General features: G+C 45.2%; 2 protein-coding genes across 7 annotated transcripts in view; one reads left to right on the forward strand and one right to left on the reverse strand.

Moving 5' to 3' along the window:
- The first annotated feature begins 26 nt into the window (after window positions 1-26).
- Window positions 27-11,105, forward strand: EIF2B1 (eukaryotic translation initiation factor 2B subunit alpha). 4 transcript variants are annotated; one of them, XM_024758537.1, is made up of 9 exons: window positions 27-175; window positions 1,049-1,150; window positions 3,573-3,709; window positions 3,819-3,935; window positions 5,683-5,795; window positions 6,332-6,400; window positions 7,593-7,668; window positions 8,966-9,091; window positions 9,782-11,105. In XM_024758537.1, the coding sequence occupies exons 1-9, from the start codon at window positions 163-165 to the stop codon at window positions 9,944-9,946; spliced, it is 918 nt and encodes a 305-aa protein (XP_024614305.1). In that variant the 5' UTR covers window positions 27-162; the 3' UTR covers window positions 9,947-11,105. The 4 variants fall into 4 exon arrangements, with proteins under 4 accessions (XP_024614305.1, XP_024614306.1, XP_024614307.1 ...); XM_024758538.1 differs by having other exon boundaries at window positions 43-437; XM_024758539.1 differs by having other exon boundaries at window positions 43-413.
- Window positions 10,775-18,729, reverse strand: part of DDX55 (DEAD-box helicase 55) — a 16,804-nt gene continuing 8,849 nt past the window's right edge. Inside the window, exons 8-14 of one of the 3 annotated variants that reach the window (XM_024758533.1) lie at window positions 17,838-17,920; window positions 15,842-15,973; window positions 14,902-14,994; window positions 13,722-13,836; window positions 13,076-13,244; window positions 11,784-12,076; window positions 10,775-11,521 (exon numbers count right to left, since the gene is read on the reverse strand). In XM_024758533.1, the coding sequence (XP_024614301.1) occupies window positions 11,345-11,521; window positions 11,784-12,076; window positions 13,076-13,244; window positions 13,722-13,836; window positions 14,902-14,994; window positions 15,842-15,973; window positions 17,838-17,920 (1,062 nt within the window). In that variant the 3' untranslated portion in view covers window positions 10,775-11,344. The remainder of the gene's footprint in view (window positions 11,522-11,783; window positions 12,077-13,075; window positions 13,245-13,721; window positions 13,837-14,901; window positions 14,995-15,841; window positions 15,974-17,837; window positions 17,921-18,729) is intronic. The other 2 variants (XM_024758535.1, XM_024758534.1) reach the window with 2 other exon arrangements.

An 18,729-nucleotide genomic window follows, 5' to 3' on the forward strand; every position in this document is an offset into this window, starting at 1 on the left:
GCCCCCAAGGCGCCGGAAGTGGAGTGCAGAGCCTTGCAGAGCCTTGCAGAGCCGTGCTGTACGCTCTCGGTCACTGTGATTCGGAGCCCGCGCGGTCGCTGGGCCCATCCAAGTGGCGCGAGCGGCTCTGGGCCCCTCGGGCCCCGCGGTCCAGAGGGCACCATGGACGACAAGGGTAAATTGGGACGCGACGGACCTGCTGGGCCTAAAGCGGAGCCGCGCAGGGATCCCTCCACCTCGCACGCCCAGACTGGGCTCCTGGAGAGGTCACTTTCCAAGCTCAGGCTGTTTGGCTGGATGTGGTTCCTCTAGTCACAGCTAAAACCACTCGCTGCTCCTGTATCCAGGGAATGGGTCCTGGGGGTATCCCCGGACACCCCTTCTCCCCACGCTTTCCAGTGCCGTCCAAAAAAGTGAGATTTCGGACGCATGTGCAGGTCTTCGCAGTCTTGATTTCCTCTTATGTGAAGTACGAGTAAGACTCCCTGCCCTGTTGGATCTGGTACTAGAATTAAAAGAAAGGCGTATTTGATTTGCTTGTCTAATGTGGTTATCAAGGTGTTTTATTAAGTGAAGAGCAAGGGCAAACTAATGTGTATACAGTACCTTTCATGTAAAAAAAGAAATAAGAGCAGGGTGGACCTCTGCATCACATACATGTACATATGTATGTAGGTGAATACGCTTGACTTGGCATAGACTGGAGGGTGCAGGAGAAATCGGTAAGGAGATGACGCTGGGATTCTTTCCGGACTTGGGGTCTAGGATAAGGGGGAGAATGACCTTTCACTACCTTTTGATGGGGCTTAAATTTTATGCCATTGTACATGGCTAGCTTTTGCAAAATGAGAGAGAAAGAGTTTGCAAATAGTAGAGTGATGTCATATCTATTCCCGTCAACATTTATGGTGCCCCTGAAGCCAAACACCCTGCAAAGAAAATATTTTTTAAATTAGTTTGCTTTTTAAAGTCAACAGTAATTGATAAGCTCTCTGGTCGTCTATCCTGCTAAATGAATTTGATGAATCACTTTTTTCTCCCTTCCCAGAGTTAATTGAATACTTTAAGTCTCAGATGAAAGAAGATCCTGACATGGCCTCAGCAGTAGCTGCCATCCGGACTTTGCTGGAGTACTTGAGGAGAGATAAAGGTAAAGACGGTCATCCTCCATCACTCCAGGTGTTAGGAAAGTCTGCTCATAACTGTTAGAAGTGTAGCAAGTGAGAGACGGATGTGTGCCTACATAAGGTAATGCAGCCCCAAGCTCAGCTCCTCCCTCTTTTTCTGTCCTTTTAATGTGAAGAGAGCCCTCAAGTTATCATTGAATGGGTCTCCTTTCAATGAAATATACTTTGAATCAAGAATGACCTTATTGGCCTTTCTCACCTTCTGAGATGGCCCACGCTCTGTCTGTGGAGTGTGTTTCTCTCTAAATAAATCCACTTCGTATCCATCACTTTGTCTCTCACTGAATTCTTTCTGTGATGAGACATCAAGAACCCGAGCTTCATTAAGTCCTGAAGCCAGGTGTGTGATCTCAGTTGGAAGACGGTGCGTTTTGGCCGGGTTTGAGTCCCGGCATGTGGGTTCAAGTCCCAATCTGAGGTGCACCGTCTCACTTTGAGAGTAGCAGCTGAAATTGGGAGGATGCTGTGGTTCTACTCACTACAATAGCAGGTGAGTGCAGGGAGCCACCCAGATGGACTGAAGGGGCTAGACCAGCATAGATCCTGCCAGGGTCCCCACTGAATAGTGGGGAGTGGAATCAACATTGCAGAAGTTTGGGGTAATGAAAAGAAAAGGAAGAGAAAGAAAGAGAAAGTCCAGAAAAGATTTGGGGAGGAGAACAGAACCAAGAAATCTCAGAAAGCAAGCTACTGTATTTTTTAACACTACATAAAACAATGGAAGAGGGAGCTCTGTGGGGTTAGAAAAGACAACTGAACGAAGTCATTTTCTAAAAGATCAGGAAAACTCATTTCACTTAAAAATGAAATGATTATGTCCAAACCCCATTAAAGTTACTGTAAGGAAGACAGAATGAGAATAACATCCCTGCAGACAATGAAATCACACCAAAACGTAAATAAATAAATAAATAAACCCCCCAAAAAAGAGTAACAACCAGAAAAAAAAAAAAAAAAAATAACACGCTATTTCACAATGAGCTAAATTTTTTTTAAATGGTACAAGACATGAGACATAATATAAATCAGATTTAGAAAAACAGAAATGTAGTGATAGAATTCAAGAAACAATTAGAAATAAAAGGAAAAAAAATTAAAAAAAAAAAAAGAATGACCATATTATACCAGGTTAACTTTGAAGCTTAAATTATAGCAATAGTTGAGCTTTACAAGGATTTATTGAGCTTCTGTCTTGTGACAGTTTCTTTGCAGTTGCTGTAGAGAATGTTCCAGTATAAATTCTGGTTTTAATGTCATCGTGATTACTACTAATTCAGACATCCTAAATATAAGCATCTGGGTATAAACAAAATAATAATAATAACAATAAAAATAATAAAGCGTTCTTTTGTTTTGTTTTGTGTTTTGTTTGTTTGCGGTACAGGGGCCTCTCACCGCTGCAGCCCCTCCCGCCGCAGAGCACAGGCTCCAGACGCGCAGGCCCAGCGGCCACGGCCCACGGGCCCAGCCGCTCCACGGCACGTGGGATCTTCCCGGACCGGGGCACGAACCCGTGTCCCCTGCATCGGCAGGCGGACTCTCAACCACTGGGCCACCAGGGAAGCCCAACAAAGTGTTCTTTAATCTGAAGCGCTGGCCTAGAGATGCATGTCTCTAAGGCAACCTCCAGCATCTTCCCATTGCACTTACAATAGCATCCAAACACCTGGGACTTCCCTGTGGTCCAGTGGCTAAGACTGCACTCCCAATGCAGGGGGCACGGGTTGGATCCCTGGTCAGAGAACTAGATCCCACAAGCTGCAACTAAGAGTTCATATGCCACAACTAAAGACCCGGGGCAGCCAAATAAATAAGTATTAAAAAAAAAAATCCAAACACCTAAGCCTTACCTACCCCACCCCGCAGACCTCTTCTGTCACTGCTACTTAATTTCCTTCTATGCTGTCCCTCACTGAGCTGTGCTTCACTCTGGCCTCTCTTTGTTTCTCATACCAAGTTTATTCCCTTCTTGGGACCTTTGCGTTTATAGTCTGCATCTGAGACTTTTCCCACTGGATCTTTACTCGGCTGGATCCTTTCTTACTCAGGTCTCTGCTTAGGCCTGCACTCCAAGAGACCACCCTTGTGAACTCTGTCTAAAGTAGCTCCACCTTTCTCATCATTCTGCTTTTTTCTGTCCTCATTTCAGTCTGTAATTAACTTGTTGATTTCTTTATGTGCTTGTTTACTGTCTGCCTCTCCCGCTAGAAAGGGAGTTCCGTCAGCTGGGACCCTGTCTGTCACGTTCACTGATGTATCTCTACAATCTAGAACAGCGCCTGGCATACAGCCTGCACCCAGTAAACACTGGTTGAATGAGTAAGTGAATCACAGACCCATCAAGGGTCAAAAATGAACGTTACATTCCTCGTGTGATCATTCCAGGGGAGACACTCCAGGGCCTGAGAGCGAATCTCACCAGTGCCATAGAAACCCTGTGTGGCGTGGACTCTTCTGTGGCCGTGTCCTCGGGCGGGGAGCTCTTCCTGCGCTTCATTAGCCTTACCTCCCTGGAATACTCCGTAAGCCCCTGCCCTCCTCGGTTACCTCTCCGTTTCTCTGTTTGGCCACAAATATTCTCAGCTTTATCTGGATCCTCCCCTTCACCTCATTTTGCTCTTTTCTTCCTAGGATTACTCCAAATGTAAAAAGATCATGATTGAGCGGGGAGAGATTTTTCTCAGGAGAACATCACTGTCGAGAAATAAAATTGCAGATCTGTGCCATACTTTCATCAAAGATGGGGCGGTGAGTAGATCTTGATCATGTGTGGTGATTGGGAGCAAGAACTTTGGAGTTAGACTCCTGGGCTAAAATCCTGCCTCTGCCACTTACTTGCTGTGTAACCTTGGACAAGTTACTTAACCTCTCTGTGCTGCAGTTTTCTCATCTGTTAAATAAGGGTAATAACAGCACCTACCTCATAGGGGTGTTGTGAGGATTAATGAGATGGTATGTGTAAGGACTCTGCACTATGCCCGGCACATAGTAAGCACTGTCTAAATGTAGATATTATTATCATAGGTGGTTGTCATTTTAAACAGGCAGAGAAAAACCCCGGGACAGCATGGATGATTCTTGATTTGATAAGGTGTCTTACTAAAAAAAGTATTTTTTATTACTGGATATGTACTAAATTAATCTGAATTAAATTAACACAGCTCTTGTCATTGGTTCATACTGACTGTCTTCCTGCTGAATGTTAGCACTGGATTGAGATTTTTTCATCTTCATTCCAAACGCTCTTACAGAGATACCACCAAGTGTTCATAAGCTGAGTGAGGAAAGACGGGAGCTGCACATCAAGTCAGTCTCCCAGCAAAGGGGTCGTAAAACTTTTATGACGTCTCTCCCAGCAGCACGCCTTCTTTCTGCCATCTAAGCCTCCATAGACCATAAAAGTATTCACTTGCATCTGGACTCTTGTCCACTGTTTATTACCCCTTTCCCAATTTTTGAAGTCTTTTTTTTTTTTTGGAGTATGTTATTAAATAAATGACGTAATAGATGCGAGTGGAACTTGTACACAAGCCAGCTGCAAACAAAGCCATCTTGGGGCCAAGTGGAGGCAAGCCTGTGACTGCCTCTCGCCGAGGCTTTCTCCTTCTGCAGACTCGCTGCAGGATTCATTTGCTCTAGTGGAGTTGAATGTGTAATAACCACCCGCATCAGTGCTACTTTGGCTAAATTTCCAGCACAGCTGCTCAAATTTGAAAATGCAGATGAACCACCTGGGGATCTTTTAAATGAAGATTCTGATTCAGTCGGACAAGGGTGGGGCCTGAGAACCTACATTTCTAACAAGCTCTTGGGCGAGGCCCAGAAAGGAGCTAGGGAGCTACGTCCCTCCTCCTTGCTTACACTGTCGTCTGCACTCTGTTCCCCAGAGCGGAGATTACATCTAAGTATCTGCAAATTGTATCCAGTCCACAGATGGGTTGTGTTTACCCCAAACAGCGTTTATAAGTTTTTAAAAATTAGTTAGCTAACATTGAAATATTGGATTTTCAGCGCCTCTAGAAAAACCAGATGATCTGACCACAGTGGGCCCACATGACAACAGCTGGAGCTCAGCCTTTCTACTCTGCTGCTGGCCCCATCCGGCCCCTTGCATTCCTTTATGCTACCTGCCTGGTGCCTGTATGCCCAAGAGTGCGAACCATGTCTTAGAATTAGGGAAGCCAACCCAAAGGAACCTAACAGAGCCTTCAGATATAAAGGCTCTTGTATCTGAGTAACACCACGTGGAGATGTCACTTCTGCGCTTGCTACGGGAAGAGGAGACCCATAATATATTCCTCTGGCAGAAAACTTTTTCAGCTTGTATATGGGCTTAAAGTCAGTGTACTATCAAGGATCTCCTTTCTGATTACAGCTGATTTGTGAGAAAGCATATGGAGAAGCTTTAGGGTACCAGGAACACGCATCAGAGGGTCATAGAGTATGGGTGATCGCCAGAAGCTTGCCCTTTTGACAGAGCTTTCTGTGCCCACAGAGAATATTAACTCATGCCTACTCCAGAGTGGTCCTGAGAGTCTTGGAAGCAGCCGTGGCGGCCAAGAAGCGTTTCAGTGTGTACATTACAGAGTCACAGCCTGACTTATCAGGGCAAGTATCCTTCCATTTGGTTATGAGCCCAGCAGTCCTTTTAAAGAGCGAACTGAGGATTAGAATCCATTGTAAGAGGAGACAGAATTTGCCAGTCAGCATTGCCTTTGACAGTGCCCATTCCTGCCCCTGGAAGAAAAATCACCGTGAATTTGAAGTAGGTCACAGTATAGGATCTAGGGGTTTTAGTTAGTACTTAAGTCAGAGGAACAGCAATTGAAAGATTTTTATCAAGGAATAGAGAATTCACCTCATATCTAGCCAGAACATAGTAAAAGAAAAACCCTTTTTTTCTGAATTTACATATCTTTTTGTATCCCCAAGAGCGTAGTTCTCCTAAAACAAATACTTCCTTCTAAAGGACCCAAATTCTTGTTTCCTTAGTCCAAAGTCTCAGGATGTGCCCCTTAATCCATTAATGTGAACTGAGTTTCCAGCTAAAGTGATTTATCATTGTCCAAATTAAGTGACTCACCATACACCACTATGAGACTTTCCTGGACTTTTTTCTAATGTTCTCAAACTGTCGCTTTCAGTAAGAAAATGGCCAAAGCCCTCTGCCACCTCAGTGTCCCCGTCACCGTCGTACTGGATGCCGCTGTTGGGTAAGTGCCTGGCCTCCCCCGCCACAATTACTCTTCCTCGCCCACTCCCAGGGGTGGCTTGGAACAGCACTTCCAGTTGGAAGGTTTGAGTCTCGTTCATAAAACTGGACTGGGCAGCGTCCTGCCTCTTAACTGATAGCTGGGCTAAACCAGCAAGCTCATTATAAGGCCTTGATAGTGTACAGACAGGGCTATAGGATGTCAGGGAGAGGGGGAGTCATTTACATGGCGGTATCATAGTGCATTTTAAGAGCAAGGTGCAGAGGTCAGGTCAGCACATGTGACCAGTGCTCCCTCTTCATCTGAAGACACGGCTGCCCTCAGTGGCACTCTGGGATTCTTCGTCTCACCTGTGCAACTTCACTCCTAAAGCCCAGGTGACATGCTCCATGGATTGGCAGCGTGCCTCCCAAGAGAAAACAGGAGTAATAATCCCTTGGAAAGGAAACACATAAGGAGATGATTAAGGAAATTAGGAATGTGTTTAAGAGTAAACATTTTAAAGAATTCTACTAATTGCTCATTTTATTTTCTTTTAAGATTTATTTATTTAGTTCTGGCTGAGTCAGGTCTCAGTTGCAGCATGCGGGCTTCTCTCTAGTTGAGGCGCACGAGCTCAGTAGTTGTGGCGCACGTGCTTAGTTGCCCCGCGACATGTGGGATCCTAGTTCCCCGACCAGGGATCAAACCCACGTCCCCCACATTGTAAGGTGGATTCTTTACCACTGGGCCACCAGGGAAGTCCCTAATTGCTCATTTCAAAAGGTAGATTGGCCTTCAGCCTACCTGCAAGATTCTTGAATTACATAACATTTTTTCCAACTTCAGATCACATCAGGTCTTTAAATTTTGTTTGTATTAACGTAGAAAGGAAAATAGAATGTGCCACATATAGTAAGGATAAATGCCGGGTCATGAAATCCTTGCTTCAGCTACACACGTATGCATGTACATTACTGGGTGGCAGGATGAGTTACACGTCTTATTGTGGTGTCGTGACCAAAACAGGTCTTGGTGCCCCTGTAGCAGAACCGGTAACGGTGCCAGCGGTTGTCTCATGAGTTCAGTGCTCTTTGGAAGACAGTTATGAGAGGAACTTGGTGAAAATGGAGTATTAATCTTTGCAGGCGATGTTGCTACTAAGAAGAGCAAAGACAAGAGAGCATTAAAAAATTGTTTTTAATTTCCTTAGCTACATCATGGAGAAAGTGGACCTTGTCATTGTTGGTGCTGAAGGAGTTGTTGAAAACGGAGGAATCATTAACAAGGTAGGAGCATCAGTTCTCCACAGGCCCTTGCTCAGGGCGTGGAGCTACATCACTGACCTCAGACATCCAGCTAGCTCTGTATTGTTAACGATTCGTTCCTCTAACCCTGCTTAGCTTCAAGACTCCACCACTGCAGCCAATGGCTTCCCAGTTCCCATGAGCCATTGCAGCGGTCAAATTTTGTTCAGATTTCTTCCTGCTTTGGAGACTGATTTGTGTAAATTAGGAGAATGTAATTTATATATTTTCAAAACATGCTTTAACTGGAATTGAGTTTTTGGTTGGTTTTTCTTTTTAATGGAGCATATTTGACATCAGTATAATGTTTCAAATTTATCTGTTGCTTAACATGGAAAGATTTCACGATAGTTTGTTGTATGTGGTAATATATAACATAAAAATTTGCCGTTTTAATCATTCTTAAGTGTACAGTTCAGTGGGATTCATTACACTCACATTGTTGTGTGGCCATCACCATTGTCTGTCTTCAAAACTTTTACATCACCCCAAACTGTCACCATTAAGCAAAACTCCCCATTTTCCTCTCCCCATCCCCTAATCTTTCTCCCTCCATGATTTTTGCCTATTCTAGTTACCTTATATAAGTGGAATCATACAGTATCTGTCCTTTTGAGTTTGGCTTATTTCACTTAGCATGATGTTTGCAAAGCTCATCTATATTGTAGCATGTGTCAGTGCTTCATTCCTCTTTATGGCTGCATAATGTACCACATCACATTTGTTTATCCATTCATCTGTTGATGGATACTTGAGTTGTTTCTATCCTTTGACTATTGTAACTAATGCTGCTGGGAACACGGGTGTACGATTACCTATTTGAGTTCCTGTTTTCAATTCTTTGAGGTATATACCTAAGAGTGGAATTGCTGGGTCATATGGTATTTCTGTGTTTAGCTTTTTGAGGAACTGCCGAACTGTTTCCCACAGTAGCTACAGCATTTTACGTTCCTACCAGCAACGTACAAGGATTCCAAATTTCTCTACATCCTTGCCAACACTTGTTTATTTAACTATAGCCACCCTAGTAGATGTGAAGCGGTATCCCATTGTGGTTTTGACTTGTGTTTCTCTCATGACTAAGAATCTTGAATATCTTTTCATGTTGGTCTGTTGACCATTTGTATATCTTTGGAGAAACGTGTTTTCTTTTTTAAAGGTCTTCTGTAATTCCAAAGCCAGAAGTACATATATTGCGTTCACTCATATACTTTCTGTTGCTTCCACTTCAGATATGCCATAAGATCTCACCCTTCTCCGCTTTTCTCTGACTTCCCAGATTGGAACCAACCAGATGGCCGTGTGTGCCAAAGCACAGAACAAGCCTTTTTATGTTGTTGCAGAAAGTTTCAAGTTTGTACGGCTCTTCCCACTAAACCAGCAAGATGTCCCAGATAAGTTTAAGGCAAGAGTTTTACATATTTGAAGGGGTATTTGAGTCTAAACTGAAACCTTTGAAGAAAAACACAGTGCTAAGAATGTTCCATTAAGTTATTCACTTCCCACTATTTTTTCCAGTACTCAGGATACAAAGGTAAGTTGGTGGCTGTTGAACAGCCTAATTTGTCCCCAGAATTTAAGTCTTTGTCTCTCATTCAATTAAGCACTAGATACAGGCCAAGGAGGCAGGGGAAACTGGTAATAGTCGAAGTTTTGGCTCAGCTGTCTGGGCTCACTTGCCATCTCCACTACTTACTAACCATGTGACCTTGGGCAAGTCCTTTCATTGTAAGCTCTGTGAACTTCAGTTATCTGTACAAGGGTTATGACAATTCTGAGATAATCCATGGGAAGAACTTAGCACGTGCCTGGCACTTAGTAAGCACTCTATAAATGCTCTAAATGGTTGTCTTGAGAGGTCTGGAGGAGTTAATCCAGCACACCAGTGAGGGGACACGTGGCTTAAGTTTTTCTTTAATGATCTGTTCACCCAAGCCACACTCGTCCCCCTCGCCAGTGTGCCGCACAGCTGGCCTCCCCCCGTTTCCAGAGAGCACTCTGAGGCAGGAGCACACTAATTGCTCAGGCCAAGGCCTCTCCAGTTCAGAGCCCTGAGCACGTGGGGCAGACTAACGTATGCTTCCTGTCTCCTCAGTACAAGGCAGATACTCTGAAGTCCACGCAGACTGAACAGGATCTCAAAGAGGAGCACCCGTGGGTCGACTACACCTCCCCTTCCTTAATCACACTGCTGTTTACAGACCTGGGGGTGCTGACGCCCTCAGCAGTCAGCGACGAACTCATCAAGCTCTATCTGTAACCGCCGGGCCCTTTCCTGCCGGCGAACAGCTGATGCTGGGAGCAGCCTCTTGGCCCCTCAATGAGCCAGGCCAAAACTGAATTGTTTTTTTATGAAATTTTATCGACTAAGGACTTAAAATCATACGTCTTGGAGAATTTTTTATTCATTTCAGTCCCATCTAAAATATGTTCATGGTTCCCCTAGAACCCAACCTAAATTGTGCTTATGGTTTCCAGACACTTCCATTCATTTCCAGTTTCCAGAAATACAAGTTAGATGATTGGCTACTTGACTGATGAAAGAAGATGTGCCCCGTCCCCCTCCCTTCATCTTCCCCACACTCCAGACTTACCTGCCAGAAGCATCAGTGAAAGCCATGCAGGCCTAAGAGAGCAGGGGTCCTAACTGCGGCCAGGCGCCCCTCCAGCGACCAACAGCCACCCAGGACGCAGGCTACACGGTGCCGTGTGAGAAAGGCAGGAGACACTTGCTGAACCTGCATCAGGCTTCCAGCAGTGGACGTGAGAACCCAAGACAGAAACAGCGTCTTTGGCAGGAGTTCCCTGCACGCCTCACCACTTACGAAGACGCCTTCCAGAATATTTGCAAACTTTAATTCTGTATCTGGGAAAGATGTGAATTTAAACATGTTTGGGTCCTGAACAGCTTTTTTAAAATTGTTCTTGGGAACAATTCAGCATCTTTTCAAATTGTATGAAAGATTTTGATATGGTACTGCAATTGTATGAAAGATTTTGTATCGGTACTGCAAGCTGACCCCAGGCCCAAATGTATTGTCCATCTTGGTAAAGACGCTATGCAGCCACCTTCACACACTTAAGGCACAATTAGAATGAAATACAGTTTATTCAACAGAAGGCATAATAATTTTCTTTTCCAGAATGACTTGCTTCCTCTGTTTTTCAGATACTCATCAATAAAACAGTACTAGGGGCTGTGCAGGTGTTCTGCACAGTACATCAAAGAGAGAACTGAAGTCCAGGGAGAAGGACATCCAGGGAGATCAGGTGCCTGAAAACACAGGAATTTTAAAAGGCCTAAAATCAAGTCTACATCAGTATCTCTATGTTAAAAAAGAAGTATAAAATAGCCACCAAACAATGAGCTCTTTGAGTAACCCATCAAAATAAATATTGACATCTGTTATTTACACTCAGTTAATTTACGTTTTCTTCTGTTAGACTCCAAAGGCTGGTATGTTTTTCATAAAATATTCATGAGCGTGAAGCCCCTCACATCTCTGCCGTCTGCAACAGCAGCTTTGGGAGATGTGGTTCTTCCCGGACGTCTGCTGAAGTTCTGCTGTTCAGTAGACGCGAGCGCAAGCTATCTGCGAGCGCAGGGCAGCTCGTGGCATTGCCGTTGCTCTCATGCACTTCGCCTGAGCGGCAGGAATCAGCAGTCGTCTTCCAAATCTGAGATCCCCAAATCTGCTGTCTCGATTGATCTTGTGCCACTCGTCAACAGCCCCTTCTCGAGTTCTTCTTCAGTAATTTTGCCTTTTTTAAACTTTTTCAAGAGCCTTGTGTCATTAAGAAGTTCTTCCATGTCCTCATCTTCGATATCAGAACCCTGAGAGCAGAAGAGACCGACAAGCTACTGAATTTCTCAGCAACAGTGTTCTAAGTGAAACCAGCAATTTTTCATCGGTAACTACTTGCTCTTAGATCAGCTTCCACAAACACAGCGCATTCCCCACCCAAGCCACCAAGGGAGTATAGAAATCGGAGAGTCCTACGCAATTCCTATTAGAAGATAACTATACACGACACTTCAGTGAAACGTGTTCAGAATTCTAAGTTGAGTATTTAAATAATAAAAACGCAAACTTTACCTCTTCCCTTTTCCTTTTTTCACTCCGTTTTTTCTTCTTTTCCTTTTTGGCCTTCTGCTTTGACCAAGCTTTATTTTTTATGAATTTTCTTCTCCCTTCATTTTCTGTTTTCTCTTTTCTTTGTTGCTCCAATAGCTTCTGCCTCTGCTTTTCTCTGATTTTATCTTTAAATGGAATGCTGTCTGTACTGACATCCACAGGCACGAAATCTGGAAACTGCTTTCCTCTCAGCTCTGGCATCCTGGGCATCCTCAGCAGGCCAAAACCTCGAGCAAGACTTGCAAAATCGAGGTCTGATAAAACCGAAACACTGCGGTTAGCACGCCCAAAACAGGGTTACAGGCATCAACCCACAACATTCATAACAATATAATTTTGTCTACCTAAATGATCTAACAGGCTCATTTTAATTAGAATTAAAATAATTACATTTTTACTAAAAAGGAATACTCGGCAGCCAGCGTATTCTCTGTCTACTCAAACCCAAGGAAGACTGTCTTTTATTTTATTTTTATTTATTTTTTTGACTGCGCTGCACAGCACATGGGATCTTAGTTCCCCGACCAGGGATCGAACCCATGCCCCCTGCAGTGGAAGCTCGGAGTCCTAACCACCAGATCACCAGGGAATTCCCAGGAAGACTTTCTTTTAAATGTTTAGAATACATTAAACCTGGCATAGGTCTGACTTTTTTTTTTTAACATCTTTATTAGAGTATAATTGCTTTACAATGGTGTGTTAGTTTCTGCTTTATAACAAAGTGAATCAGTTATACATATGTCTCCATATCTCTTCCCTCTTGCGTCTCCCTCCCTCCCACCCTCCCTATCCCACCCCGCAAGGTGGTCACAAAGCACAGAGCTGATCTCCCTGTGCTATGCGGCTGCTTCCCACTCGCTATCTACCTTACGTTTGGTAGTGTATAAATGTCCATGCCTCTCGCTTTGTCACAGCTTACCCTTCCCCCTCCCCATATCCTCAAGTCCATTCTCTATTAGGTCTGTGTCTTTATTCCTGTCTTACCCCTAGGTTCTTCATGACATTTTTTTTTCTTAAATTCCATATATATGTGTTAGCATACGGTATTTGTCTCTCTCTTTCTGACTTCACTCTGTATGACAGACTCTAGGTCTATCCACCTCATTACAAATAGCTCAATTCCGTTTCTTTTTATGGCTGAGTAATAAGGCCTGACGTTTTTATAAAACAAAGCAGTTTTCATACTTGTAATACTTCTAAAACCACCAGATGTTTCAGATGGAGATACAACTATGTGAAGAAGTCCAACTTACCCTTTAATCTGAAGATGAGGTTACACTCATGCTTTGCATAAGCCTGGACGAACGACACAAAAGCTTTCATGCCCTTTTCAAACACAGCTCTGTCGGCCAGGGCCATGGACTTGAGCTTTGGAAGGAGGTCTACTGTGTTCTTCTGGACTTTCATCTCCTGCAGGGGGCACTGCACAGGGACCACAGCATCACTTCTGGCTGGAATCCCCTCATCCCCAACCAAGGCTACCCCATAAAAGCCAGTGCCAATAAAACCAAAGGCAGAACAATCCATTTTAATCTTAAAGCGGAGGCCTGGAAGCCCAAATCCAAGCAAAGTATTTTACTTGGTCCAGAAAGTATTTTAAAAATTTTAAAGCAAAGTTTAAAATGAGATTTTACCTAATAATCCTGATTTCTGGTTGGAAAGTATGGTAACATAGGTCTATGTTCCCAACTAGTGATACTTAGCTGGGGCCGAGCAGTGGCCGTACCCCAGAGCCTCTCCACAGCCATAAAGCCAGCCAGGTTCCCGCACGGACATCACCAGCCTGGCCCCTGTGTGTCTGCAACCCCTAATCTAAGTTCTGGACCCCACTTGCTGGAAAAGAACTTTTTCAACTACCCCAGCATTGGACATTCCATAGGAGAAACGAAGACAGCTTACTTTCTGGTTAATTGCAAGGAAATTGACGTACGACTCTTCCATGGGAAGGAGAAACACAAGTGCGCTGCCGCCGTGGCCGATGCGGGCTGTGCGGCCACAGCGATGCACGAAGGCACTGTGAACAACAAGGGGCGGGAACATGGTTACCACGTGACGGTGGCCGAGCAGAGCACAGGCCTGCAGCTGCACGGCTGATGCACCTAAAATGACCCGAGGAGCTCCATACCAACCCGCCGCTTATTAGTGCTATAGAAGAGCTGGCTATTAAAGTACACGTGCAAACCAGAGAGGGTTCTGTTAGACATTTACTATGAACTATAAAACTTTTAAATTTATGCCTATCTGACGGTACAGGTAGGAGGAAGCAGTCTCAGTAGAAAATTTGAAAAACAATGAAAAGTGTAAAAAAGAAAATAAAAGTGACCTATGAGGAACCGCACCCCCCCACCCCCGGAAGTAACAACTATTGCTTAGGAGTTTGTATTTACAGGTGCTTTCCTATGTTTGGATGCATTTATCAGGAATATATGCTTGCTTTCAGAGAATAACTGACATCTTCATATATGGTGCATATATTGTTGTCCTTTAAACACTCTATCCTGTGCAGTTCTGCAAGAACTAAGGGACTTCCCTGGTGGCCCAGTGATTAAGACTGCACTTCCAATGCAGGGGGCATGAGTTCCATCCCTGGTCCAGGAAGTAAGACCCCACATGCTGTGCGGCACAGCCAAAATATTTAAAAATCAGTAAGTAAATAAAAAAGATCTATTAAAAAGTATTTGAGGGGGCTTCCCTGGTGGCACAGTGGTTGAGAGTCCGCCTGCCGATGCAGGGGACGCGGGTTCGTGCCCCGGTCCGGGAAGATCCCACATGCCGCGGAGCAGCTGGGCCCGTGAGCCATGGCTGCTGAGCCTGCGCGTCCGGAGGCTGTGCTCCGCAACGGGAGAGGCCACAACGAGAGGCCCGCGTACCGCAAAAAAAAAAAAAAGTATTTGAAAATGACTGAAATTTCAGTGATAATATAGTATCACTATTGACCTATCAATGATAACTCACCAGTTCCCCTATTTTTGCTATTTTGTAATGTTTTGACAACCATCATTGTGTCTTCTTCCTCAGGATTCCTATTTCATTAGCCTAGATTCCTAGACAGAGTGGGTAACATTCTCTCATGCTGTACCTGGCATTGCTGGGAGGGTCGTACTGCAAAACCCAGTTTACTTCAGGAATATCTATTCCTCGGGCCATCACATCAGTGCACACTAAAATCCCACTAGAAAATGAGAAAACACCACACTGAGTAAGGAGGCCACTGTTTCCCTCACCATCAAGCAGTCTTTACTGAGGGATGACAGTAATAACACAGGTTGCAGAATCTCTCACAGAAGCAAATATATAGGAATAACATTTTGATTTTTCTTCCTCCTAAGAACCTCTAGGACTTTACAAGTTGTCAGTGAAATCTGTAAAGAGGTGGGGAGGAAACACTGAAGAGATTTTTTTTAATTAGCATATTTCCATTGAGGGAAAAGAAAAAAAAAAAACCCACAGTATTTGGTCTAATCCTTTGCAGCCGTTTAAAAAAAACAAATGAAATTTTCCCTCCCAGACTGTCATGTATCCATCAATTCTATCACTTTGCCTAAAAGATTGCTTTTAACATAGCCAGAAGGCTCAATGATTAAGAAACACAGAGAAGAAGTATTTCTATGCACAAACGGAATCAAGTTATGATCACTAGAGCCACAAGTTCCCTACAGCCTAGCCACCAGCTGACAATCTACAGCCTTTAACGGGTTGCTCCTGTCTGTTCCGTCATTCAACAAACAGCTACCAAAGCCCCACTGGGGGAGCGAACACAACACACAGGTTCCCGTTCTTATGGAGCTTACAACCTAGCAGGGAAGTTGACAGATAAGTAAGGAAGTCAGTGTAGCAAAGTGTAATGGGGTCAGGACAGAGGGCAGGGGCTCTGGATGTTTATACAGAGAAGATGTGATAACCAGGTTGAGGAGGAAGAGAGTTCCAGGCAGGGAAACACATGTGAGGTTTCGAGGCAGAGCAACCTGCAAAAGAGCAGAGTGGCTGGAGATCCGCCATCTCCGAGGAAGCCAACCCACCTTTGCAATTTGCGGAACTCCGTGAAGATCTTATTGCGCTTATATTTCATCTTTCCGTGAATGCACATTACCTTCACGCCCTTCACCAGGGCCTCCAGAGCCTTTCCGTAGTACTCCACGCAGGCGCAAGTGCTGCGAGAGGGGACAGAGGGCTTAGAGTCGTAGGCCGCCTTGGTCCTCCTGCGATGGGGGAGGGAGGCCGCAAGCACTAGATGCAGTGGGGACCACCCAGTCGTCCCGGGAGACTGCAGAGGAGAATGCCTGTGCTTATCATCCACAACTAAGCTCTCGGCCAGGGGAAGGCCAATCTTCTGACAAAACCCCTTCAGCAGGAGTTAAAACCCAAACAACGTGTTCCTCTTGTCTAAAGCTGTTCTAGCAAGGGGATCTCCCTGGCTCCCGGAGGAACTAATTAAACGGAAGGAGTCCTTCACAACAAGAACGATGACGTCTTAAATACAGCTTTACTCCTGCTTTTCTTTCAGGGAACTGCTTCTTCCCCATTCAGTGCAGTTCCCAAGGTCTCAGCAGAAGTCAGACCTATCAGGTCCTCTATCCTGGATATTGGACTTGGAGTCAAGGACAAAAGGGGACTGGAGCAAGGTCATCCCAATGAGGCTGTGCCCTAAAGAGATGGCCATCTGGGTCCCCCAGATCCTGTCTTCCCTAGAGGCGGTGCACCCAACTTTCTCTTTGAGTCTGTGAGCTCCCTACACAGCCCCCTTCTAATAAAGTTCACCTTTTTTATTTGAGGGATCCCAAAGGGATGTCACATCCTTTTGTAGATGAGGGACCTGAAGCTTCCAGAGAGGCAGTACGAGTGAGTGGCAGAGGAGAACCAGAGGAAGGTGTGATTCCATCTCCCATGTTCTCCCACTACACCAGGCTGCAGGATTCCAATTCGGGCTAACTCCTGTCTAACTCTCCTGTCTTAAACACCTGTGCTAACTGACTGCTGCCAGATTCCCCAGTTTCCACCAAGAGTCACATCAGTACATAATAAAGCAGTTTTGCACACTAGGGTCACAACCCACAGATCCTGAAAGCAATCTGGTGGGTTCTGAAATCAATTTAGTGAGTCTGGACCAGCATTTTTTAAAAATTAGAGCAGAACAGAACAGAAAGCATCAGAATGCATCCCACCTAGTCAAACGCAGTTTTATGAAATCTTTGTTTCAGTTTCGTGTGCGTGTGCGTGTGTGTGTGTGGTGTGGGTACCAGGTTGTATTTCTAACTGTGGGACAGTACAGCTAATGCATTTTATTGGTGACATGATGGATGGAAAACAAACATAAAATTATTTTGGTATTGCAAAAAAGACAACACCACAGGTATATCTGGAGGAGGAAAAAAACAGCCCAAAGGATGCACACAACTGTTCCTATCTTGCGCTCTGACAACAGGACACACCCAGTGTGGCAGACACTAGGCTGGCGGATCAAACGCCCTCCCAACCACTTCCTCCTTCACCTCCCTCTACTACAGAGGCTGGGACAGCTACCCACTTGTTTTTTTCCCATCTCCTAAAGTGAGGGGCTGCTGGGTGACCCACCTTTGGCCCATACAATGAAAGCAGAAGTCAGCTTGGGAGGGGGCTGCCTGAGAAAGTCTTTTGCTTTTCTGATTAAAAGGGTCGGATATAGCAAGCACTGCCCTTCCCCCTCTCCCTGCTTTTCCTTTTATCTGCTTTCAATGCAAACGTGGCAGCAGGTGTCACAGTGGTCATCTTAAAACTAGGAGGTGACCTACAGGAAGGAAAGGCCAAGACAGTTAAAGAAACACTGGTCTTGACGTTGCTGAGACAGAAACCAATGTCAGGAACTGCCTACCTCTGGACTTCTTTTCACAGGAGAAAAATAAACCCCTCCAGCTTGAGCTGCAGAAGTCATTTGCAGCAAACACATTCCTAACAGACAAACAACCTGAAGGGAATTCCAAACCTGAAGGTTACACACATGTGCACGTTCTGGGTGTGGCTGAACCCCAGAAGTATTACCTGAAGAAGACCAGGTGTTTTTCCTGCTTATGATTTCGAAGAAAATGTACCAGCTGATTAAATTTCTCATCTGCCTTACATACCTATAAAATAAAAAGGAAAACCAATAAAATAAAAACAAATTTGCTGACAATAATAACCCCATAGCTATTTTCAGTTTCGGCCTTAAATTTTTTTTTTTTTTTTTGCGGTACACAGGCCTCTCACCGCTGTGGCTTCGCCCGTTGCGGAGCACAGGCTCCGGACGCGCAGGCTCAGCGGCCATGGCTCACGGGCCCAGCCACTCCGCGGCACGTGGGATCCTCCCGTACCGGGGCACGAACCCGTGTCCCCTGCATCGGCAGGCGGACTCTCAACCACTGCACCACTAGGGAAGCCCGGCCTTAAATTTTAAGGAATCTAATTTCCTCCATGAAAAGGGACAGACTTTCGTCAGAATGTTACTCAGTCTACCGAGATGAGAATAAACATCAGCCTGGGCTGCTGACACACGTAAGTCACAAAGTCATGTAACTGAGGACAGGGAGTCACCCAGTGCAGTAAGTACCTCCCAAACCCCAACATGCAGACAGCGCCATGCCGGCCACCACCCCCGGGGAGGTCTTTAAAATGCAGATCCTTGGACACAGCATACAGTTTACGATTCATAGCTGTGGAATTGGACCCAAGGGTCCATAATACTTAAGAGTGTCCAGGGGCTTCCCTGGTGGTGCAGTGATTCAGAGTCCGCCTGCCAATGCAGGGGACAAGGGTTCGTGCCCCGGTCCGGGAAGATCCCACATGCCACAGAGCGGCTGGGCCCATAAGCCATGGCCGCTGGGGCTGTGCGTCCGGAGCCTGTGCTCCGCAACAGGAGAGGCCACAACAGTGAGAGGCCCGCGTACCGCAAAAA

Source organism: Neophocaena asiaeorientalis, unplaced genomic scaffold, assembly GCF_003031525.2.
Source record: "Neophocaena asiaeorientalis asiaeorientalis breed wild unplaced genomic scaffold, Neophocaena_asiaeorientalis_V1.1 scaffold77, whole genome shotgun sequence".
Lineage (NCBI taxonomy): Eukaryota > Metazoa > Chordata > Mammalia > Artiodactyla > Phocoenidae > Neophocaena > Neophocaena asiaeorientalis.

Excerpts from the sequence above, each read along its gene's own strand:
- EIF2B1 (XM_024758537.1), top strand. Across the intron at positions 3,710-3,818 it reads TTACCTCCCTGGAATACTCC|GATTACTCCAAATGTAAAAA; the intron begins GTAAGCCCCTGC and ends TTTTCTTCCTAG. Across the intron at positions 5,796-6,331 it reads TCACAGCCTGACTTATCAGG|TAAGAAAATGGCCAAAGCCC; the intron begins GCAAGTATCCTT and ends TGTCGCTTTCAG.